Source organism: Ursus americanus, chromosome 32 (genome assembly GCF_024610735.1).
Source record: "Ursus americanus isolate L20-20 chromosome 32, mUrsAme1.1.p, whole genome shotgun sequence".
Taxonomy (NCBI): Eukaryota; Metazoa; Chordata; class Mammalia; order Carnivora; family Ursidae; genus Ursus; species Ursus americanus.
In genome coordinates, this window is record NC_142158.1 from 11,759,346 (window position 1) to 11,784,080 (window position 24,735).

General features: G+C 39.2%; 1 protein-coding gene and 1 long non-coding RNA gene across 7 annotated transcripts in view; one reads left to right on the forward strand and one right to left on the reverse strand.

The window, feature by feature from the left end:
- LOC123801484 (uncharacterized) overlaps positions 1-18,049 on the forward strand; it is a 35,454-nt gene extending 17,405 nt beyond the window's left edge. Inside the window, exons 4-5 of one of the 2 annotated variants that reach the window (XR_015722562.1) lie at positions 11,198-11,446; positions 16,773-18,049. This is a non-coding gene — a long non-coding RNA (uncharacterized LOC123801484). Of the gene's footprint in view, positions 1-11,197; positions 12,627-16,772 lie in introns of those variants that run through there. The other variant, XR_006782248.2, reaches the window with a different exon arrangement.
- Positions 1-24,735, reverse strand: part of CAGE1 (cancer antigen 1) — a 57,233-nt gene that overhangs the window by 8,776 nt on the left and 23,722 nt on the right. For all 5 annotated transcript variants that reach the window (XM_045811506.2, XM_087857966.1, XM_045811504.2 and 2 more), the window contains exons 7-8: positions 9,848-9,952; positions 8,938-9,008 (exon numbers count right to left, since the gene is read on the reverse strand). In XM_045811506.2, the coding sequence (XP_045667462.2) occupies positions 8,938-9,008; positions 9,848-9,952 (176 nt within the window). The remainder of the gene's footprint in view (positions 1-8,937; positions 9,009-9,847; positions 9,953-24,735) is intronic.

Below are 24,735 nucleotides of genomic sequence, written 5' to 3' on the forward strand. Positions count from 1 at the left end.
ATGTTGTCGTGTGGGAATGTTGCAGCTATGATGTCAGATCTTACTTTTAAAGAGGAGACGGAAATCTAAATTTTTACAGGAAATCTTCTTTTTTAAATATTGGCAGTATTTCAAAAATATCATATGGATGAAACAAAACACATCTGCCTCAGGATAAGACTTGTTGGGTGTCATTTTGAAACCTCTGCATTATTGATCAGAGATATCAGGCTTTTGTTTTCAAAGGTTAAAGAGGAGACGTTGTCCAATCCAGGAGGAGATGACAATATTAAATAGGCCCTCTGTTTCCAAACAGCTTGAATCAATCATTTTGTCCTTCTTTCTCAGTTCTTTTGACCATTCTGCAGTCCTTTGAATTTCCATATGAATTTCAGAATCAGCCTGTCAATTTCTATTTTGAAAGCCTGCTGAAATTTTCACTGAGATTACACTGAATCTATAGATCAGCTTGAGGAGAAATGAAGTCTTAAGAATATCGAGTCTGAAAAGCCATCTCTCCATTTATCTCAGTCTTCTTTATTCTCTCTCTACAGTGTTTTATACTTTTCAGTGTACAGTCTTTCACATTTTTGGTCAAATTTATCCCAATGTAACTCATATTTTCAGTGCTCTTAGAAATGTTTTTCTAAATCAGAAATACAACTGATTTTTACATATTGATCTTGTGTCCTGCAACTTTGTTCATCTCTTATTAGTTCTACTAGCTTGTTGTAGATTTCAGTCAGATTTTGTACAACGATAATCACGTCATTTAAAAAAGAAATTCATTTTTGCTTGTTCATCTTCAACATTAATCTTTTATTTCTTTCTGATTGCACTGGGCAGAACTTCTAGCACAATGTGGACAGAAGTCAGATTTCTGATCTTGAAAAAGTATTCAGTCTCTCATTATTAAGTATGATTTTAACAGTATTTTTTCTATGGATGCTCTTCATCATGTTGAATGAGTTCCCTTCTAGTTTGTTTGGAGTTTGTATCAGGAATGGCTTTTGTGAAACGTATTTTTCTATCTGACGATTACATGCTTTTTCCTTTTTAATTTTTAATATGTTGTCTTATGTTAATAGGATTACTTTACATAGAGCTGAGTCTCCCCTTTTTCTGCCCATATAAGGGAGCATTCACAGGTTCAGGGATTAGGAAGTGGATATTTTGTAGGGAGACATTTTTTCTATCTGCCATAATTATTGTTCTGCCATTTACTTTTACCTCCTTTTTCTCATGCCAACCTTTTTTCACTAAAAAAGAAAAAAAGTCAAAGAAATACAATGGAATTGTGACTATAAATACAGCAGTATCAATGCTTTTTAAATATGTTATATATTTAAATGTGGCTATTTTGTTAGGGTTACAAGTTTTAAAGGTAAACAATTGTTCACTTTTTTCTCTGATCAAGGTATTATAAACCATGGATTTTTAAAAAAGATTTTATTTATTTATTTATTGGGGCAGAGGGGCGTTAGGGGAGGGAGAGAGAGAATCTCAAGCAGACGCTATGCTGAGCGCTGAGCCTGATGCAGGGCTTGATATCATGACCCCGAGATCATGACCTGAGCCGAAACCAAGAGTTGGACATTTAACTGACTGAGCTACCCAGGTGCCCCAAGCCATGGATTTTTTTTTTAAGATTTTATTTATTTATTTGAGAGAGAGAGAGAATGAGTGAGAGAGAGAGCACACAAGCAGGGGCAGAGGGAGAGGGAGAAGCAGACTCCCTGCTGAGCAGGGAACCTGATGCGGGGCTCAATCCCAGGACCCTGGGATCATGACCTGAGCCAAAGGCAGACGCTTAACCTACTGAACCACCCAGGTGCCCCCAAGCCATGGATTTTTAATAGCATGTTCAAGCCACCCTGTACTCAGACTATAATGGAATTAGGAAGAAAGGTTATGGATTTACACTCTGGAATTTTCTGTGACTTCTGATTTGGTTTTACATGGAAAGACATTTATACGGACTTCACGTGGGTAGAAACCACAGTTGCTGTGAAAGGGCAGGAACTGTTATCTATGAATGCAGTGTTGTCTGTAGGAGACATGGCCTTGGGGGTATTCTTCAAGGACTCAGTGGGTACCCTATGGATGGTAATAGTGAATATATTAATGTAAAGGACACTGAGAAGTGTCCTCAAAGCCTTTAGACTACAGTCCATGATGGACAGGCAATGAAATGGAAGATCACCCAGAACAACAAGGTAGCATGGCTGGACCATATGGGAGGCCAGGATGGGAAATGAACTGAGACTTTTTTTTAAATTACAACATTCTACCCATTACTCCATGAATATTTTATCGTCCCCTGCTTACTTATTTTTTAATCTTCCAGTAAGGACAAACATATCTTCCCAAAGTTCATGCACATTTTTTGTTGGGAACTTTTGTTTGCTATTATATATAGAGTTTTAAAAATTGTACTTATTTATAGTGTGTTGCTCATGTACAGAAATTCAATTGACTTTGGAAGTTTTTCTTGCAATTGTCAATTTTACTGAAGTCATTTAAAATATCAATAATTTATATGTAGATTGTTTTGGGTTTTCTGTGTAGGCAATTATATTATTGGAAAATAATGACAATTTTGTTACTTTCAGACCAATCTTTACATCTTTTCTTTCTTTTTTAAAAAAGATTCGTGTATTTATTTGAGAAAGAGAGAGAGAGAGCATGAGCAGGAGGGGCAGAAGGAGAGAGAATCTCGGTCACACTCAGTGCTGAGCACGGAGCCCAGTGCAGGGCTCAGTCTCACGACCCTGAGATCATGACTGGAGCTGAAACCAAGAGTCAGATGCTTAACCGACTGAGCCACCCAGGAGCCCCTACAGTTTTCATTTCTTTTCTCTTTTTTTGGCACTGGTCAGGACTGCTAGGATATTGCTAAATAGAATTGGCAACAACCATGGGTTTATATATCTTGTTCCTGATTTTTAGATGACATACTTGGAGTGTTTCAGTTGATTACTCTGTTGGCTTTAATTTTTTTTGGCAGAGGAAGGTGATGGGAACATAACCCTTAATCAAAAAGTGGAAGATTCCCTTACTTGTATTTTTGTCATGAGCTCTACAAAATAAACTTTTAATGTATACTGCGGTAGAATTCCTGAACGTACTGAAATGATATTTTCTCCTTTAATCAGTTGATGTGGTGGACTTTCTAACATTGAACCTTTCATTGCTGTGATAAATTTAATTTCCGCAGGATGCACTGTTGTTTTTTTCATTGCTGGGTTCAGTTTGTTTATAACTTGTTTATAATTGTTGCATCTATATTTATGATGTAATTAACTTATCATTTACTTTTCAGGCTGTCCTTGTCTGACTTTAATGTTAAGGTTATATTATTTTTCTATCTTTTGAAAGAATTTGCTTAAGATTGGGTTTATCTGTTTATTAAATGCTCCGGAATACGCATCCATAAAATCACTGGGCTTACTATTTGTGGGGAAAAATTTCATACAACTGCTTTAATGTTTAATAATTCAGATTTTCTTTCTTCCCTGAATCAATTTAAAAAGATTTTTAAATTTTTTAAAAAATTTAAAAAAGGTGACTCAGTCAGTTCAGGTCAGGGTCATGAGATGGAGCCCAGCATCAGGCTCTGCATTCAGTGGGGGAGTCTGCTTAGGATTTTCTCTCCCTCTGCCCCTCCCCCCTGCTCTCTCTCTCTCTCTCTAAATAAATAAATAAACAAATAAACAAACAAACAAACAAAATCTTAAAAAAAAAACCTTTAGGGGTGCCTGGGTGGCTCAGTTGGTTAAGCAACTGCCTTCGGCTTGGGTTATGATCCCAGGGTCCTGGGATCAAGCCCCGCATCGGAACTCTGCAGGGAGCCTGCTTCTCTCTCTCCCTCTGCCTGCAGCTCCCCCTGCTTGTGTGCTCTCTCTAATAAATAAAATCTTTTTTAAAAAGTTTAATTAATTTAAAAATCTTTAATAAAAATATTTTTTCTATAAACTTTCCATTTCACCTAATTTCTCAAAATCATTGGTACAAAGTTTTTATTATATCTCCTTAATCTCTGCTGCACCTGTTTGTCATTTCTCCATTTTCATTTCATTTTGAAGTTTCCAATAGTAAAGTCTTATTGTCAGTAAATGATCTATGTTTTTGTCTGCAATTTCTGTAACTCATCTGCATTTCTTCAAGAGTTCAAGTGGATCAAACATTCTCAGTTGGCACTGATTCTTACCAGCACTTTGCAGACAGTATTCCATTCTCTGTTGGCTTTTATTGTTGCCATCAACAGGACAGCAGTCAGTCAAACTGGCTTTCATTTGCAGAGACCGTCATTTCTCTAAGTCTGGTTTTAAGACCCCCTCTTACCTAGCTTTCTGTAATTTCTCAACAACCCTGCTAGGTCTTGGCTTCCTTCAGTTTATCCTGTTCAGATATGTAGGGGTCCCTAAACCTGAGTATTGAGTGGTGTTTATTCTGAAAAATCCTTCATAGGTTATTCTCCACTATTCTATTCTCTTTTTCTAAAATTCCAGATATTTTGGATCTTTCTACTCTGAGCAAACAGTGTTACTGTTTCACTTGATCTTTATTTCATACGAGTCTGTGTGATACAGTGTATGGATTTTTTTTTTCTCTAACTCACTAATTCTTTCTTATTCTGTGACCAGTCTGCTGTCTATCCTGTTCATTGAATATGTATTACGTACAGAGGTATGTATTTCTGTGACACCGAGGAACCGAAAAAGGGTCACGTTAGATAGTGTGGTCACAGAAGGGCTTCTCTGAGAAGGTGACATTTGAACAGAGACTAAAGGATGAGAAGGACAAAATGCCAGCTCAGGGGAAAACATTCCAGGCAGAAGAAAGAGCAAGAGTGAATGCCCCGAGACAGGGAAGTCTTGCCAAGTTCTAGGAACTAAAAGGAATAATGAGGTTAAGGAGAGCCCAAGCTGAAGTGGGAAGAACAGTACAAGGTAAGATTATGAAGGGTTTTAGAAGCTATAGTGAAGAGTGTGCATTTATATTAAGTGTGGAGGGGAGGCTATTCAAGGGTTTAAAGCATTTTAAAATAGTGCAATCTAACTTGTAGTTTTTAAAATTATTTTTAGAGCGGTATAATTGACGTAACATTTCATATTAGTTTCAGATGTACAACATAATGTTTCAATATTTGTATATTTTGTGAAATGATCACCACAATAAGTCTCGTTACCATCTGTTACCATATAGTTACAACATTTTTTTCTTGTGATGAGAAATTTTAATATTTACTCTCTTAGCAACTTTCAAATATACAACACAGTATTATTAACTGTAGTCACTATGATTACATTACATCCCCATGACTTATTTTATAACTGGATGTGTGTACCTTGTGATCCCTTTTACCCATTTCACTGCCCCACCCAGCTCCCCCACCAACCACTAATCTGTTCTCTGCATCTACGAACTTGTTTTGTTTTTTAGATTCCACATATAAGTAAGATCAGATGGTATCTGTCTTTCTCTCTCGGACTCATTTCTTTTAGCATGATACCCTCGAGGTCCATCGATGGTGTCACAAATGGCGGCATGCCTTTGTTTCTATGGCTGAATAATATTCCATTGCATCATATACCATGTTTTCTTTATTCATCCACTGATGGATACATAGGTTGGTTCCATATCTTGACTATTGTAAATATTGCAGCAGTGAACATGGGGGTGCATATATCTTTTCAAGATAGTTTTCATTTTCTTCAAATAAATACCCAGAAGTAGAACTGCTGAATCATATGGTGGTTGTATCTTTACTTTTTTGAGGAACTTCCATACTGTTTTCCACAGTGGCTGCACCAATTTACATTCCCACCAACAGTGTACATCTCCCCATCTTAGCCAACACTTGTTACTTCTAGTCTTGTTAATAATAGCCATTCTAACAGGTGTGGGGTGATTTCTCATTGTGGTTTTGATTTGCATTTCCATGATGCTTAGGGATGTGAGCACCTTTTCACGTACCTGTTGGCTATGTGTATGTTGAACTGGGGTATTCTTGTGAGAGGATCTACCTCTCACCATGATGTTGTCATAGATGTCATGGGGAGTAGCGTAGAGAGAACAAGTCTAACATTTCATGGAAAAGTGTTCCTGAACCAGGCGTGTATGGAGCAGGGACTTCTACATCTGAAACTGATCTAGCCATAGGTGTTACAGAGGAAGCAGTGTTTGGGAGAGAGATGCAGGAGTACTTGAATCTCTGCAGTGTTGTGGAAAACTGCCTTACTCAGACTGGGAAGAAAGTGAATGTACCTCTAAGGAAAGGGTGTTTGAGTGGGGATTTGAAGGACAATAGGAAATAACTGGGGGGAGGGTAGCCTGAGCATTCCAGGTGGAACAGCCTATGCTAATGCCATGAGGCAAAAGGGAATGCGATGCATTTGAGAAGATATAATATCTCCACTGTAGCTAAAAGCAAGGCAGGGGGAATGGCAAGATGTTATTGGAAAGGCAGGCAGAAACCATATCTTGAAGAAACTTCCAGGCCATGCTAAGAATTTTTGCCTTTATCTAAAAGTGATGGTTTGTCTCCCCTCCTTCCCCCCCTCCCATAGGTTCACCTGTTTTGTTTCTTCAGTTCTGCATATGAGTGAAATCATATGGAAACAAACTATAAGAGACTCTTAACAATAGAGAACAAACAGGGTTGATGGAGGGAGGTGGGTGAGTGATGGGGTAACTGGGTGATAGGCATTAAAGAGGGCACTTGTTGTGATGAGCCCTGGATGTTATATGTAAGTGATGAACCACGAAATTCTACTCCTGAAACTGCTATTGCACTGTATGTTAATTAACTAGAATTTATTTTTTATTTTTTTTAATTACAGTACATCATTAGCTTTTCATGTAGTGTTCCATGATTCATTGTTTGCGTATAACATCCAGTGCTCCAAGCAATACATGCCCTCCTTACTACCCATCACCGGGCTAGCCTACCCCCCTACCCCCTCCCCTGTAAAACCCTCAGTTTGTTTCCCGGAGTCCACAGTCTCTCAGGGTTCGTCTCCCCTCTGTTTTCCCCCCTTCATTTTTCCCTTCCTTCTCCTAATGATCTTGCTGCTATTCCTTATGTTCCACAGATAAGTGAAACCATATGATAATTGTCTTTCTCTGCTTGACTTATTTCACTTAGCATAATCTCCTCCAGTTCCATCCATGTTGATGCAAATGTTAGGTAATCATCCTTTCTGATGGCTGAGTAATATTCCGTTGTATATATGGACCACATCTTCTTTATCCATTCTAACTAACTAGAATTTAAATAAAAATTTGAATGAAAAAAAAGTGATGGAAGAAATCACTGAAAGTGTTTTAAGGGGCATGATCAGATTTATATTTCAGAAAGATCACTCTGGCTGCATGCACAAAATGGACCCTACCAAGTTCCTTCTTTTATTTAGTCTTTTAGAAAAGTCAAATATCATTAATGGTTTTTATAAATAAGCAGCTGTTTCTAAAATCCAAGACATGTAAATTGAAAACTTACAGACTATCCAGTGAAAATATTTGAAGAAAGATACTTCAAACACCACTAAATTTTAACAGAATAGACTAGCACCAATTGAAAGAAACATTGCTCTAATGATGTATTCAATAATTTTTGAAGCAGTATATACCTTTTAATAAGATAAAAGCTAATTCACTATAATTTTTTTTAAAAACTGTCTTTGTGAGTATAATAGACTATATTTGATCAAAAAGATGACAATTCTGATCACTAAATCAACCCACATGATATCTGGCAGTGGCTCTTGAACTGTCCAGACATTATAATCTCCTGGACAGGTCTTGAAATACACTGATGCCCAGAACCCACGTGGTATTTTAGCTTATTGGATTGGGGAGTAGGGTCTGGGCATTGGATTTTTTTTATAAAACATTCAAGGGAATTCTAATAAGCAGCCACCATTGACAACCATTTTAGTACAATTTATAGAACTTAGATGTCAAGTCTCTTCTTGAACACAAACTGGATATATTTTCTGAAATATAAGTTTAATTTAAAATTTTGAATTTTAAAAATAACTGGGGCAAAGCAATGTGGCCTGAGTGATGGTATGATATTGTTTTAGAAATATTAGGTTATTCATTATTTTTATATTTTATGAGCCCATGATGATTGAGCATTGGCTGAGTTTTCTTGGTTATAAGTTAAAGAGGAGTCTTATTTTACTTCTCTTGAGTGTCTAACAACATTCCCTTCCTCCTTCAAATTTAAATCTTGTGTCAGTCTGAAAAATCAGAAAATTCTTTTAACATTCATTCTGTTTAGAAACAACATTGAAAAGCAAAAACAAACTTCTCAAGGCTTTCAATTACGTTGTGGTGAGTTAGCCCTATAGAAAGTTCTTATTTGGGGGTATCTTTCTATGTAAGATTAGACCTTTTGCTTAAGCTCTAATGATAGCCAGCACATTATAAATGAAATTGTGGGAAGGATGAGGAAACAGTATATGAGAAATGAGGATAATAAATGAGTGAAAAAATTTTTGCAGAATTTAAAAACACTAATTTTGGAGTGTTTTCAAGCTGAATCTCATTCCAATGAGAGTTTAGTTGGTTCTTGATAAACATACATGTATGTTTCATTTGGTGTGTGTTCAAAAACTTTTTTGTGAATAAAGTCTAAGCATTGCAAGGTTATTTTACTACCATGGAATATCTTGTGAAATTTTTGGATCTCTCACTAATTCCATCACCTCCCCCCTCCCTGAAATCAAAGGGAGCGCTGAGAAAGGAAGATGAAAATCCAGTTATTCTGACTCTTCAAGTAGTCAGACATTAAGCAGACTATTTTATTGAAGAAATGGTCTTAATTTATAAAAACTGCACATTTTTCCTCTTCCTAGGAGTCTAAGAACAGGAACTTGGCAAGCCAGAGAACGAAATAAAATATGAGTAAATGTTTACAAAATTAAAAACTAAGCTTTTTCAACTTACTGTGCAATCTGGGAGTGGGATATCACGAGCCTTTGGTCAGCACATTCTATGATTTCTTCATATGATGTAACCTTGAAAAAAGAAGCTAAAAATTATTCTCTGATAAATTGCAGAATTTCTGTTTATTTTTTGCTTTTAAAAAAAATCTCTACACACTGACATTCAATCATGTGACTCCCACCAGTAGTTTTACAGTAGGCAAAACATCTTCCTTACAGTTTGAAATCAGGAATATGAACAGAAATAGAATTATAAAGTGCGTAGTCATCATGAAGGAGTGAAGTGTCAGAAAGTGGACAGCTGTTGTGGGTCAACTGTAATCCACTGTCTTCCACACAAGGGGTGGATGTAGCCACTAAGGGTTACTGTCTGTTTGGTTAAAGTGAATGCACCTTTTAGGAGGTAAACTAGAATGTCAAGTTGGCAAGATTTATAATTACCCACAAAATGAAGTCGCAATACTAAGACCTGAAATTGCTGATGGCAGAGGTAAAGATACACAGAATGTTCTTTGCTAAGTGTCAGCTAAAAAAGCTAATGGCAGCATTTTATAATGTCATTAAGAAGTAGAATCAATATAAATATATTCCATCATTCCTCGGATCCTTTGCAGCACCAAAATTCTATTAAAGTATTTGGCATAGTTTTTATTTTATTTTATTATTTTTTAAAGCTTTTATTCATTCATTCATTCATTCATTCATTCATTCATTCATTCATGGGAGACAGAGAGAGAGAGAGAGGCAGAGGCAGAGGGAGAAGCAGGCTCCCTACAGAGCCCCGATGTGGGACTCGATCCCAGGACCCTGGGATCTTGACCTGAGCTGAAGGCAGAGGCTTAACCGACTGAGCCAGCCAGGTGCCCTGGCATAGTTTTTAAAGACAAAGATTTCTATAAGAAAATGTGTACCTTATTTATTAAGTTGCCTAAATGTCTTTGATATTTGTCATTTTCTTCAATGAGTCTGTTGCAGTGGTCTTCTTTTGACTCTAGAAGACTTCCCAATTTTGCAATCTATGGAGAAACATAGTAAAAATACTGACCTGGAAACTGTCGTGAAAACCATATACTGAGAACAAATGAGAACAGTGACCTAATCTTTATTCCAAGATTCTCATAAACCAAGTTGTACCATAAGTGAATCAATAGTTGCTAATCCTAGTTAGATTGCACGTAGAACAGGTAAGGAGAAATTATTTTATTAGTTATAATTCTCTTGAATTTCGTATTATGAAACAGGTTTGCAAATCATTTAACACTTGTTAGTGAATATAAATATCAGCCCAAATCTTCACTATCCTCTTTCTTTTTTTTTTTTTTACCCTCTTTCCATTTGTAACCAATGCATAAACACACTTGATTCTATCTGAAGTAAAGCACCAATGTACTTGATGAAGCATTTTCAGGTTTGATAAATATTCTCAACTTGCATTAATGGTGGCAAGTTGTTTTTTTTTTTAAGATTTTATTTATTTATTCGACAGAGAGAGAGACAGCCAGCGAGAGAGGGAACACAGGCAGGGGGAGTGGGAGAGGAAGAAGCAGGCTCATAGCAGAGGAGCCTGACATGGGGCTCGATCCCATAAGGCTGGGATCACGCCCTGAGCTGAAGGCAGACGCCCAACCACTGTGCCACCCAGGCGCCCCAGTGATGGCAAGTTTTAAAAAAAGGTTCAGCTCATATGTCATGTTCTGACCTAAGATCCAATGTTTATTTGCAATAAATAAATAAATAATAAAAATTTTATTTCTAAAAGTATCATCTTGGATTAATTATCTGGAAAGGGTATTCCCAAGTTCCCTTAGAAGTTACCTTAATTTTTAAATCAGTTATAGAAGAAAAATGACAGAAACATCCCCATTAAACACCAATGTTAAGGGGCATCTCTGTGGCTCAGTTGGTTAAGTGTCTGCCTTTGGCTCAGATCATGATCCCGAGGTCCTGGGATCGAGGCCCACATTGGGCTCTCTGCTTAGTATGGAGCCTGCTTCTCCATCTGCCTCTCCCCCGACTCGTGCTCTCTCTCTCATAAATAAATAAAATCCTTAAAAAAATAAAAAAATACCAATGTTAAGAATGGCCATCAATCTTGTAATGTTTTAGATATACTTGTGTATCTCGAGTGAAATCCCCTAGGAGAAGCAATGGCAAAATAAATTTGCTGTAGTAATGGCAACTTTCTTATTCTTACTTCTTTTTTTAAGATTTTATTTATTTATTTATTTATTTATTTATTTATTTATTTATTTATTTGACAGAGAGCGAGAGAGCGCTTGAGCATGGGGAGAAGCAGAGGAAGAGGGATGAGCAGACTCTGTGCTGAAGAGAAGAGCCCGATGGGAGGCTTGATCTCACCACCCTGAGATCGGGATCTGAGCTGAAATCAAGAGTCGGACGCTCAATTGACTGAGCCACCCAGGCTCCCCTTATTCCTACTCTCTTGTTAAATTAATGGGGACGGTACCAAGTTAGTGGTGCTACTCCTCTGACTACATACATTATTTAAGGTAGGGAGTACGGATATTATGACCTCATTTTAACAGAGGAAATCAAGGTGAAGAGAATCTAAAAGTTTTTGAAAGGGTATGTCTAGAAGTGCAAAGACTAAAACCCATATTTATTACCCATTAATACAGGGCTTTTCTCATTCTAGTCCTTTGCTTCTCCTCACCTGGACTCCTCACCTGCAGCCTCACCTATCTCATGGCCTCTTACTGAAACAATATGAAATTGCTTCTCACTTCTGTTTCTCATTATTGACTTCATGGCATGTTTTGGATTTCTTTAATGGCTTTCAAGATCAAAGTAAGAACCCTTTTAATAAAGTCCTTGGGTTGAGTTTTTTAATTTCCTAACCTCAAATTAAAGGAATTAAGGGATATTTGTTTTAGAGAAAAAGGACTAGTTCTTGTAAAGCAGTTTTTTGAATTATAGTGAAAAAAAAGTTTCTGCTGAAGCATGTAAAGTTTAACTGCTTCAAGAGTGTAAGTGACATACGATAAATTGCACGTATTTAAAGAGGACGGTGAGGTAAATTTTCACATATGTATACAACTATGAAACCATCACCACAGTCAAGATAAACATATCCGTCACTGCCCCTCCTCTTGTCTTGGTAGCTCCTCCCTCCTGCCTGCCTGTCTTCCCTGACTCCCACACTCTATGCCAGCCCTAGGCAAATACCAACCTGCTTTCTGTCACTAGTGATTAATCTGTATTTCCTAGAGTTTGAGAGAATAGAAGCAAACAGTATTTACTCTTGTCTGGCTCTCATTCCACACAGCTTTGAAATTCCTCTATGCTGCATGTGTGTCAGTAGTTCTCCCCTTTTTCACTGCCGAGTACTAGTCCATCACACGGCCGTGCCACAGTTTGTTTATGCATTCCTTAATCAGCATTCGAGTTGCTTTCAGGTTTTGGTTATTATAAATAAAGCTGCTAGGAACCTTCGTGTATAAGTCTTTGTATGAACATATGCTTTCTTTTTTAAAAAATATTTTATTTATTTGAGAGAGAGAGCGAGCATATACGGTGGGGAAGGGCAGAGGGAGAAGCAGACTCCATGCTGAGCCTGGAGCCTGACAGGGCACTCGATCTCATGACCTGACATCATTACCAGAGCCAAAATCAAGAGTCAGACGCTTGACCCACTGTGCCACCCAGGTGCCCCTTTTGCCTACTTTTTAAATTGGGTTCTTTTCTTTTTCTTTCTTTCTTTCTTTCTTTCTTTCTTTCTTTCTTTCTTTCTTTCTTTCTTTCTTTCTTTCTTTTTTTGAAGATTGTACTTATTTATGTGACAGAGAGACAGCCAGCAAGAGAGGGAACACAGCAGGGGAGTGGGAGAGGAAGAAGCAGGCTCCCAGCGGAGGAGCCCGATGTGGGACTCGATCCCAGAACGCCGGGACCATGCCCTGAGCCGAAGGCAGACGCTTAACGACTGCACTACCCAGGCGCCCCTAAATTGGGTTATTTTCTTATTACAATGTTTTGAGGGTGCTTGGCATATTCTAGATACAAGTTCTCTATCAAATCTGTGATTTTCAAATGTTTTCTCCCAGTTTCTGGCTTGTCTTTTCATCAAGAGCTCAAATTTTAAAGTTTAAAAAAAATTCCAAAATAGAAAAGTTTTAGAAGACAGTGTATTAGAGTCAAATCACTGAAAAAGTCTAAAACATTTTCGTGAAAGCGTACCAAAAAGTACTTTTTAATATGTAAAGTAATATTTAAGTAATAATTTGAAGGATGGGGTGGTGGCAGCGTTTCTCTTTGTTAAAAGAAGATATTACAAGATAACCTTGAATGTGGCTATTTGATTAATATTAATGAAAGCTGTCCTTTAATGTGGAGTCTTTTCCTTGATGTCTCAGAGATGCTGTATGCTTCAGAGCTAAATGCCAGGAAATCTGAACCCCCTCCAAGTCTCCACCAAAAGAAAGCAGATTTGAATGAAGGGAGAGAAACTGAACATTAGTAAAGTGACTTTCTATGCACTTGGCTTAAAATGGCAGGAGATAGGGGCAGCTGGATGGCTCCATCGGTTAAGGGTCTGCCTTAGGCTCAGGTCATGAGCCCCACGTCAGGCTCCCTGCTCAGCAGGGATTCTGCTTGTCTCCCTCTCCCTCTGCTGCTCCCCCTGCTTGTGCATGCCCTCTCTCTCTGTCAAATAAATAAATAAAAGCTTTAAAGAAAAATGGCAGGAGATATAGACTGTTGTGAGTCAAAGAGATGACAGAACTCCCATTCACAAGAGGGTTCACAGAGAAGAGCCTTCCCTGAACTCTATTCTACCTGGCCCTAGATTTCTTCATCCACAGATACTATGCCTGGGGCCACTACCCCCCGCCTTCGGTCAGTGATTCTTGTGGCTTCCCTTCTAGGCCTTTCACATGACATTCCTGCATGGGTTTTGGCCCTGTTTAGTTTCGGTCCTTGATTTTGTTATGCTCTGTTGCCCCCAGTGAGAATCTCAGCTCTCACTGGGAAACTTCTCCCCCTGCTCCCACTCCTCCAGCCTCCCCAGTCAGTCACCATAACTAAGTGAAGATAGAAGAGAAGTCAGACTTGGGGACAAGCTAAATTGAAGAAAAAGCAAAACATCTTTAGATGGGTATCAGGCCCAGGAATATGTACTGTAACAGATTTAAAACACTTTGGCTTGGAAAGCAGTTTGGAATCTGGGCATAGTGGCTATTATTTATTCTATCACAATTCTTATTCCTTGAAAACATAATGCATGTGTTAAAACCTGTGTTAAATGACAATTGTTAGGGGCGCCTGGGTGGCTCAGTCGTTAAGCGTCTGCCTTCGGCTCAAGGCGTGATCCCGGCGTTCTGGGATCGAGCCCCGCATCGGGCTCCTCCGCTGCTTCTTCCTCTCCCACTACCCCCGCTTGTGTTCCCTCTCTCGCTGACTGTCTCTATCTCTGTCAAATAAATAAATAAAATCTTTTTTAAAAAAATGACAATTGTTAAACTGCACGTACATTAAAATCTACAGGTGAGACTGTCCCACAAATATAATGGCAAAAGCAATACACTGAAAAATGTTCCATCTTACTATAAGTATACAGCGAAAGGCCAATTGTTTGGAAAACTTTCAAGTGATAATATTTAATACTGGAAGGTTTTGGTGAAATAGTACCACAAACACACTGATGTCTGCAAGGTAAAGTTTAAGTCTTTTGAAAATTCATTTGCTAGTGTACATAAAGACCCACATGCTTATTTATAGCTTTAAAAGCAGTAATCCCACTTCGGTAATTTATTCTAGGGAAATAACTCACAAAGGAACAAACTCTACAGATAAAAGTAAAAAGAACCCAAATATCCAACAAGAGGAATGGCTAAAAAATTATTGTCATTTCACTCTATGGAATCTAATGCAGTCACTGAAAATTATATACAATCTATAAGGATAGCATAGTAACGTAAAAAATATGCGATATATTTATTAAAACAAAATTCAAAGTTTACATACAGTGAACTCTGTAAAAGTGTGTGGACAAAGACTGGATGTATCTGAAATGTTCTAGTGTTAGCTAGGGTTTAGTCATATGTTAAAATACTACACAGGAGTGAAAAAGGGTAAGTTACAGCAACACCTATCACAAAAAGAATCTTGCAGTTATAAGATTGAGAGGGCAAAACTTAGAAAATGGTATATAAGATACAATAAAAAAATAGGCAAAACAATACTGTCTGTTGTTTAAAGATAAATATGTGAGCAGGAAATACAGACGAGCCTGGCGAAGTTAAACACTAAATTCAGGATAACGTTACCACGGGCTGGAGGGGAGGAAAATGCAACTGGAGAGGGCCACAGGGGCTTCAACTATATTCATGTTTCATTTCTTTACCTGGGCGGTAGATACATGGCTATTTATTATATTAGTTTTTACATAGTTTGGTGTGCAATATTTAAAATACATACTTTTTAAGATAGCATCAAAGCCCTTACATAAGGTCCAACAAGACCTCCTCACCCCACGGTGCTTGAGGGCTGACAACAGGTGCAGTGGCAGGCTCTCCCATCTCCCTAGCACCTCCTTTCCTGTAGCATCTGCCCACGTGTGCTGAAGCGCATGGCACAAATGCAGACCCACAGCTGGAGTGATGGGCCTTGACAATCATCTTGAAGCAGGCTCCAAAGGTAGGGCTGAGTAAGGAAGAGGAAGAGTATCCATGTCTGGCCCTGTCCATAGCAACATACACTTGCCCAGAGTGGAGGAGGAAGTCTTCTTGGAAAGCTGCTTTCCACACTGTGTGGACATAGCACTGAGGGGTGGAGAAGCCAGCTGGCTGCTGGGGCTGGATGAAGGACCCTCAGTCCAGGTGTCACTGCTCGGTCATGAAGTCCTCCAGCAGAAGATTTCCTAGGTTGGGTCCCCGCTATGGCCCCTCTGTGTTCTAGATTTGTGGACATAGTTCCAAGTTAATAATGTATTAATTGCCCTAAGATACTATGAGTCACTGAAATCCAGATTGCTAAAAAAAAATAAGGTCAACACATCTTGTATTAGTTTTTTTAATTGCTGCTATAAGAAATAACCACAAACTTAGTGGCTTACAACAATAAAAATTTATTATCTTACAGTTCTGTAAGTTAGAAGTGTGACAGGGGTCTCCTCATTTGGCTAAAGTTAAGCATCAGCAGGGCTGTGTTCCTTTCTGAAGGCTTTAGTTCCCACCTTCTGAAGGCTGCCCACATTCCTTGGCTTGTGGTCCCCTGCCCTCATCCTCAAAGCCAGCAATGTTATGTCTCTAACATTCTTCAAAGTCCTATCTCTCTCTGACACGGCTGGATGCACGAGATTAGATTGGGCCCATCCTGATAATTCAGGATAATCACCTCCACATCTCAAGGTCCTTGATTTAATCACACCTGCAAAGTCCCTTTTGCCATAAGTGCCTAGATTTCTTATTTTATCAAGGGATGCAAAGTCCCCGTTGCCATGTCCGAGGACCAGGGTGTGGAGATCTTTGGGCGGCCATTACTCTGCCTACCACCAGGATCACTGAGGCCTTCTATGATGAGGGGTACCAAGTGTCCTTGTAATACTGTCAAGCTGTTTAGCTCTACCTAGTTCATAATTCCGGGTTTCCTAAGGAAAAAAAATTTTTTTTGCTTCCATTAATACTTTTTCCTCATATGGGGTTGTCTTATACTCTGCTACTGTCAACTTACAGAAGAAGTGTGTCAAGGTAGACATAACATTTCACCAGGACAGTAGATGTATCCATCATTGTTATGAACAGCCTAGGAGATTGGGACATCTGAAGGCTGGCTGATTGATTAATTGATTGATTGATTGACTTCCCAATTCTTTCCACACAGGTTTTGAGATTGAATACATAGAGTAAGATATACATTAAGTACAATTCAAGCAGAATGTACAGAACAAGTGAAGGACAATATGCGTCTACGAAGACAGTGAACACCTGACTATACTCTGCCATGTGTTTGGTACCGAACTTCTCTGCAGCTAAAGCAAAACTGAAATCTGGCCAGTTACATGATTTTCATTATTCGTGTGATGAAAACACACCTGTTTCTAAAGACAGGTTTTTCCTAGTAGGTCTAAGGTCTCCAAGGAAGTTCTCATCCCTGTGGCACTAAGTGAAATAACAATCTCTCTGTAACAAATGGAGAAAGAGGTTTCCTAGGATTGCTGAGGGCATAACACCAAGCGCTTGGTAAAAGCAATTCTGTGAAGGCCAAGCCAGCATGTCCCACGCAGCAACTTTCTGAGAATCATCGGGACCCAGGTTGTGACTCTTTATTAAGCAGTGAAATGGATTTATGACCAACACAAAAACATGGAATAGAACAGAAGAATAAAAAACCAGTGTTTCTTCTGTGTGTGGGGACATGTGTATCTGACCATGAAGCGAACTGTGTTTTCCACCGTGCTTACTCTGAGAGCCATGAGACAGCTGCAAAGATCATCCTTCAGGGATGAAGAGTCCTTAGCAAGCTCCGAGTTGGTCAGTGAATAGGCTGATGTTAGATCCTGCAGCAAGGCTCCGTCGTGCAAGCGTTGCTTCTTACACCAGCTTCAGAATACGGTTTAGGAAAATCGAAGCCAGGAAGGTGAGGAATAGGGTCATAGTATCCCGTGAGGGCCCAGGGTGCTTGAGAGAGCAAGGAAACTGATGGTAAGGTTGACGTCTTCCTGTGGAAACTGAGGAGCAAGCATTGTGTTTGACGGGACAGCCATCGCATCTGTGACCGGAGTTCTAGTGAGCCCTCAATCTTCCTCAGGAGGCTGTTCAGTGGCAGAAAGGGCCACTAACTATAAAGTTTGCTCAAGGGAATACTGTGTCCAAATCCAGGAACTGGTGGGTATGTTTAATAGTTCAGAGGAACCATGAGACGCTGGGTTGTGATTGTTTTCTTTTGGCTCACTTAGAACATTCCTCCTAGAGTAGTAACTCTCTGCCTTGCATCATAGGTTTCCTTATTTTACGATTAAAGGAGATGAATATGAAAATAATCTGCTACCTTCTGAGTATTTCCTTGACTAGAAATAAACGTCTAACTTTAAAGACTACCAAAATAATAAATTAAATAAATGTTTCACGTAATACAGAGAGTACTGTAGTAAAGTGTGTGTGTGTGTGTATACACACTATATACATAGTAAAGTATGTACACATGTAGTAAAGTTTAGTGACATATATGGTATGTTTTAGGATAGTATTTCAGTTTTTAATCTTCAACTATTATTATTATTTTTTTTTATTTTTTAAAGATTTTATTTATTTATTTGACAGAGAGAGACAGCCAGCGAGAAAGGGAACACAAGCAAGGGGAGTGGGAGAGGAAGAAGCAGGCTCCCAGCGGAAGAGCCTGACATAGGGCTCGATCCCAGAACGCTGGGATCACGCCCTGAGCCGGAGGCAGACGCTTAATGACCGTGCCACCCAGGTGCCCCTAATCTTCAACTATTATAATAACAGTTAAAGGGTATCTTCTGTATTACTGGTTTAAAAACATTTTGTTTTTTAAGGATTTTATTTATTTCTTTGAGAGAGCAAGAGTATAAGCAGGGGGAGCTACAGAGGGAGAGGGAGAAGCAGGCTCCCTGCTGAGCAAGGGAGCCCGACGTGGGTCTTAATCCCAGGACCCTGAGATCATGGCCTGAGCTGAAGGCAGATGCTTAACCAGCTGAGCCACCCAGGTGCCCCTAAAAATATTTTATTTTTATAAAAAGATTCCTATTTTACTGAAGATGGGCTCTAGGAGGACCTTGAGAAATCATTACTATTAGCCTAACCTGAACCCTAAACCCTAGCACTGCTAACTAGATTCTTATCTGTTCCCTCTGACCAAATCCCTGACTTCGGTGTACCTTATCAAATGCTTCTAGGATCAGGAGACATTGTGCACTTGACAGTTAAATACCCACAGCATTAGAGCCTGGCAGTAGGCAAAGCTGGGGTGAAGACCCTGTCTCAAGCTAGAGGAGGTCAGGAGGTGAAAGGAGCAACAGGAAGTTCAGAATCGTGAAGAAGAACCAAAAGCAAGGGGTCAGAAGGGCTCCAAGAGAAGCACATGACAAAGCAGTAGAGGACGTATGAGCCATCAGACTCAGCTCCAGCAGACCACGTCTTGCTGGCCTAGAGTTCCTTAGAGAATGAGAAGTGAGCCTTCCAGAGCACGCTTCTGCGTTTCAAAAACAAAGAACACAACCAAAACTCTTTATTTCAGGAAATTCCAAACACATAAAAAGGAAAGCGAGAAGTATAATGAGCCTGTGTGCCCATCACTTAACTTCAACAATCATCAATATTTTTCCATCAGTTTTTCATCCATCTCCAACCTCCTGCTGCCCCAGCCCTGCCATCTTTTCATTCCCCTGGAGTATTTAAAAGCACACCTACCCACTCTATGGGAGAAGATATTTGCAAATGTCTTATCAGATAAAGGGCTGGTATCCAAAATCTATAAAGAACTTATCAAACTCAACACCTAAAGAACAAATAACCCAATCAAGAAATGGGCAGAAGACATGAACAGACATTTCTCCAAAGAAGACATCCCAAAGGCCAACAGACACATGAAAAAATGCTCCGCATCACTAGGCATCAGGGAAATACAAATCAAAACCACAATGAGATACCACCTCACATCAGTCAGAATGGCTAAAATTAACAAGCCAGGAAATGACAGACGTAGGTGAGGATGCAGAGAAAGGAGAACCTTCCTACACTGTTGGTAGGAATGTAAGCTGGTGTAGCCACTCTGGAAAACAGTATGGAGGTTCCTCAAAAAGTTGAAAATAGAGCTACCCTACGACCCAGCAATTGGCACTACTGGGTATTTACCCCAAAGACATGAATGTAGTGATTCGAAGGGGCTCCTGCACCCCAATGTTTATAGCAGCAATGTCCACAATAGCCAAACTATGGGAAGAGCCCGGATGTCCACTGACAGATGAATAGATAAAGAAGATGTGGTATATACATACAATGGAATACTCAGCCATCCAAAAAATGAAATCTTGCCATTTGCAACAATGTGGATGGAACTAGGGGGTATTATGCTAAGCAAAATAAGTCAATCAGAGAAAGACAATTATCATATGGCTTCACTTATATGTGGAATGTAAGAAACAGTGCAGAGGATCATAGGGGAAGAGAGGGAAAAATAAAATAATACGAAATCAGAGAGGGAGACAAACCATAAGAGACTCTTAATCATAGGTGATGGATTTTAAGGAGGGCATGTGATGTAATGAGCACTGGGTATTATATGAGAATGATGAATCACTGAACGCTACCTCTGAAACTAATAATATATGTTAAATAATTGAATTTAAATTTAGAGGAAAAAAATGAAGCAAACCTACCCATTCTATTAATTCACTCATAAATACTTTTCAATATGTAACAGATAAGGGCTTTTAAAAACACAATGATATTTGGGCACCTGGCTGGCTCAGTCAGAGGCGTATACAGCTCTGGATCTCAGGGGCTGTGAGTTTGAGCCCCACATTGGGTGCAGAGATTACTTAAGTAAAACTTTAAAAAATAAAAAATAAATAAATAAAAACATAATGATATCAAAGATATTAAAATTAACAATAACTTAAAATTATCTAACACCCAGACTGTGTTCCTTTCTCTGCTATTATATCACAAATACCTTTTTAGAGTAGGTTTGTTCAAATCAGGACCTACAGGTGTCACACACTGCATTTGGTTGATTTGTTCCTCGTCTCCACCGTCCTTTAGTCTATACCAGCTATCCCTTTCCTCTCCCTCCCTTTTCTCGTGCCAAGTGTTTACTGATGAGAATCTTCCACACTCTGGATTTGTTATCATGGTGTCATCTAATACGTCTCTTTACCTACAGTCAAGGTAGTCTAGAAGCCTCCTTGCGGATCCAGTTGTTTCGGTGAGAAGACTTCACAGATCTGCTGTGTCTTGTCCTCCTGCATCACATCGGGGGCACAGGGGTGCGTGTCTCACCTTTAGCGGCTTGAGACTGATTAGCAGGCTCAGGGGCTTGCCAGTTTGACCCGTTCATTAAAAGCTCCCCCTCAGGGGCGCCTGGGGGCTCAGTCGGTTAAGCATCGGATTCTTGATTTCGGCTCAGGTCGTGATCTCAGGGTGGTGAGACTCAGCCCCATGCTGAGCTCCGCATCAGGGCTCTGTGCTGGGTGTGGAGCCTGCTTGGAATTCTCTCTCTCCCTCTCCTTCTGTTCCCCCTCCCCACACCAATTCTCTCTCTCAGAAAACAAAAACAAAACCAAAAAAAACCAAAAAAACAAACCTCCCCCAGTCTTGAATATAAGGTTTTAGCAGCCATTATAATTGCCCCCAAAAGATCCCTTTTCTCTTCTGTTCTTAGTAGCTTACCTTTTCAGTGAAGGGCTCCCTCCCTCATGGATTATTTGGTTTCTCTGACATACAGTTTGTACAAGTAGACTGTAGCACATTTTAGAAATGACATAGTGTGTCTGACGTGCTTCTAGTTGTGTCCTCTTTCTCATGACAGCTTCCCACTGCTGGGAAGATGAAGGTCCACTCGAATTATCTTTTATGCCCGAAGCACAGAAACTACTAATGAATGACAGAATTGACTGAGGGCTCTCCTCTCATCTCCCTATGCTCAGACTTTACTAGTTTTCAAAGTCCAGCTGCCATTCCCTTCACGAGGTGTCCCAGGACTCCCCTACTTGGACAGTATCTGTTCCTCCTCTGAGCTTATCATTTGACAAACATCACCTCTGTTAGACCACTGGCCACTGTATCACTTTTTAAGGAACTTCCCCTTCACCCTTTGTGAACAGTTATTTACATATTTTATCTTCTTTTCTAGGTGTCTTAGAAGCAGAGATCATGTTTGATTTGGCTTTCTGCCTCCATAATGACTAGCATTTTTAGCCTTTTGTGAGATGCCAATAATTACTTATTGAAATTTTAAAAAATAATGAATTATGAGAAACTTTTGAGCCCTCACCACATTGGACTTTTTCTTCTCTCTCAAAGATGAATGGTTATGCTATGGATGTTTGGAGAATGCCAATTTTTAATAATTTAGAAATATGATAGACTTCTCTAATTAACTGCTATTAAAAAATAAACTACATTAATTAATCACCTTTTTGTTTTAGTGGGATCAACTCTGTAACTACCTAGATACCAAGATCACATTTTCCCTTTCTTACCACGTATTTTTCCTGTTTTATCTGCCTGTATTTTTTTTCCAGCTTTTTTGAGTTATAACTGACATATACACTGTGTAAGTTTAAGGTGTCCAGCACGCTGATTTGATACACTTCTCTGCTGCAAAATGATCACCACCACAGCATTAGCTAACATCTCCATTAAGTCACATAATTACCATCTCTTTTTGTGGAGATGCCTTCATCTTTAGATGGCATCTAAAGTGAACAATTTCCCAAAGTATTCCTTAATCATAGTTGTTGTAAACAGCTACTGATACACTGATATTTAGAATGGTGAGAGCAGGGGGCCTGGCTGGCTCAGTCGGAAGAGCATGCAATTCTTGATCTCAGGACTGTGAGTTCTTGCCCCACGTTGGATGTAGAGATTACTAAAAAAAATAAATAAAACTTAAAAAAAAAAAGAATGGTGGTAGTATATGCAAAAATATAAATGTGTTTCAGTCACTGTGAAAAATAGCATCCATTTTTTGATTTCTGCATTTTGAAAGAAATAAATCTGATTAGTCTAAACAATAATCAGGTAGGACAATATGTAAAATCTCAAAACCTGAAAATGCAAACTTCAATTGTATACTTTTATGGTCGAATAACGCTGCCACAGTGCCAGTGTGTGACCATTTTAATGAACAAATTTTTTGAAGGTTGATAGTTTTTTTTTTTTTAAGATTTTATTTATTCATTTGACAGAGATAGAGACAGCCAGCGAGAGAGGGAACACAAGCAGGGGGAGGGGGAGAGGAAGAAGCAGGCTCCCAGCGGAGGAGCCTGATGTGGGGCTCGATCCCATAACGCCAGGATCACGCCCTGAGCCGAAGGCAGGCGCTTAATGACTGAGCCACCCAGTTGCCCCTGAAGGTTGATAGTTTCTTAAACTTGTTAATAAAATGGTGCTATGGATAAGAATGCTAGCAAAGCAACAAAAGGTCTTCCTTACCAAGAAATCAAGCTCTTCATTCAGATTGTGGTACTTATTCAGTTTGGTTCCCAATAAGATAGGCACATCTCTAACATTCTTGGCTTCATATGAATCAAAACCTGTAACCTGAGATTTAATATATTTTGCTCACTTCCAATACTTTCACATTCCTTGGGAAATTTGACAATAAATACTTTATAAGTTTAACAATCAAAGAGCTCTTCAGTGGCTAGAATAATAGAAGTGTAGAACTTGGAGCTCGAAGGATTTCAGCAAATATACCAAAAGAACATAAATATTTGAAATTGTATTTCTGCATGTTAAAGACAGTGCATGGTAAAAGTTAAACTCACCTCAGTAACCTGATCGTGAAATGCTTTTTCTTTTGCAAGTAATTCTCTAAAAGCTGTAATTTTATCTTTATGTTCCAGTAGCTAAGGAAAAAAGTGTTTCATATTTCAGAAAAGAAGAAATAAAACTGCATTCGATAACATTTATAATAAAATCATAAAGCCATGCACTGTCTAGTCCCTGGTTTCCAAAGAGCTACTGTTTTTACAGCTCTTGTATAGAAGAGAGTTCACACAGCAGATCCGAGACTGCTCCCCTCAGGAAGGCCTGCTCTTCTGCTGCCGCCTGGCTGGCATCTGGGAATGTGGATTACAGGAGAAGTTCCATCATTCTGTAATCTGAATGGCTCGTTGTGCCTAACCCATTTGTACAGAGAGTGTCGTTTATACTGAATGCCTCTTTCCTTCTGGAGGGTCTAGAGTTTTACAGTGTGCTAGGGTGACATGCCTATCTGAGCAGCCCCCAATAAACCCCTGGGTCCTGGGTCTCTAATGAGACCCTGTTAAAATTTCACACATATTGTCACAGCTCATTGCTGGAAAAATGAAGTGCATCTTGTGTGACTCCACTGCGAGGGGGCTCTTGGCAGCTTGAATCTGGTTTCCTCTGGAATCTTCCCCAAGCCCCTTTTCCCTGTCCTGACTTTGCTCTGTAGTCTCTCACAGGGAAACACAGCTGTGACTATGACCATATGCACAGTCCCATGGGTCCTAGCAGATCACGAACCTGAGGGTGGGCTTGGGATCTCTGGGAGCTTATCCCAATATTCAATTGGGGTTTTTGGTTTTTGTTTTTTTTGTTTTTTTATTTGACAGAGAGTGACAGCCAGCGAGAGAGGGAACACAAGCAGGGGGAATGGGAGAGGAAGAAGCAGGCTCCCAGCGGAGGAGCCTGATGCGGGGCTCGATCCCAGAACGGGATCACACCCTGAGCCGAAGGCAGATGCTTAACAACTGAGCCACCCAGGCGCTCCACAATATTCAGTTGATTTTATAGTTAGGCTATCAGAATTCTTCTTTAAAGAAAAAGAAAACTACCAACTTTTCCTAGATGTAAATTATAATCATTTCTTATTTGTTCATTTGCTCCTTCATGAAAATAACAATAAATTTTAATATTCAATATTCAAATTTCTCCAAAAATCAGTGAGGTAAACTGTGAGGCACAGAATTATTTTTATTATGAACTATTTTCAATATTTATTTTATTTTTTAATCTTTTAAAAGATTTATTTATTTATTTAAGAGAGAGACAGAGGGAGAAGCAAACTCCCTGCTGAGTGTGGAGCCCTACACAGGGCTTGGGGTTCAATTTCACCCCTGAGATCATGACTG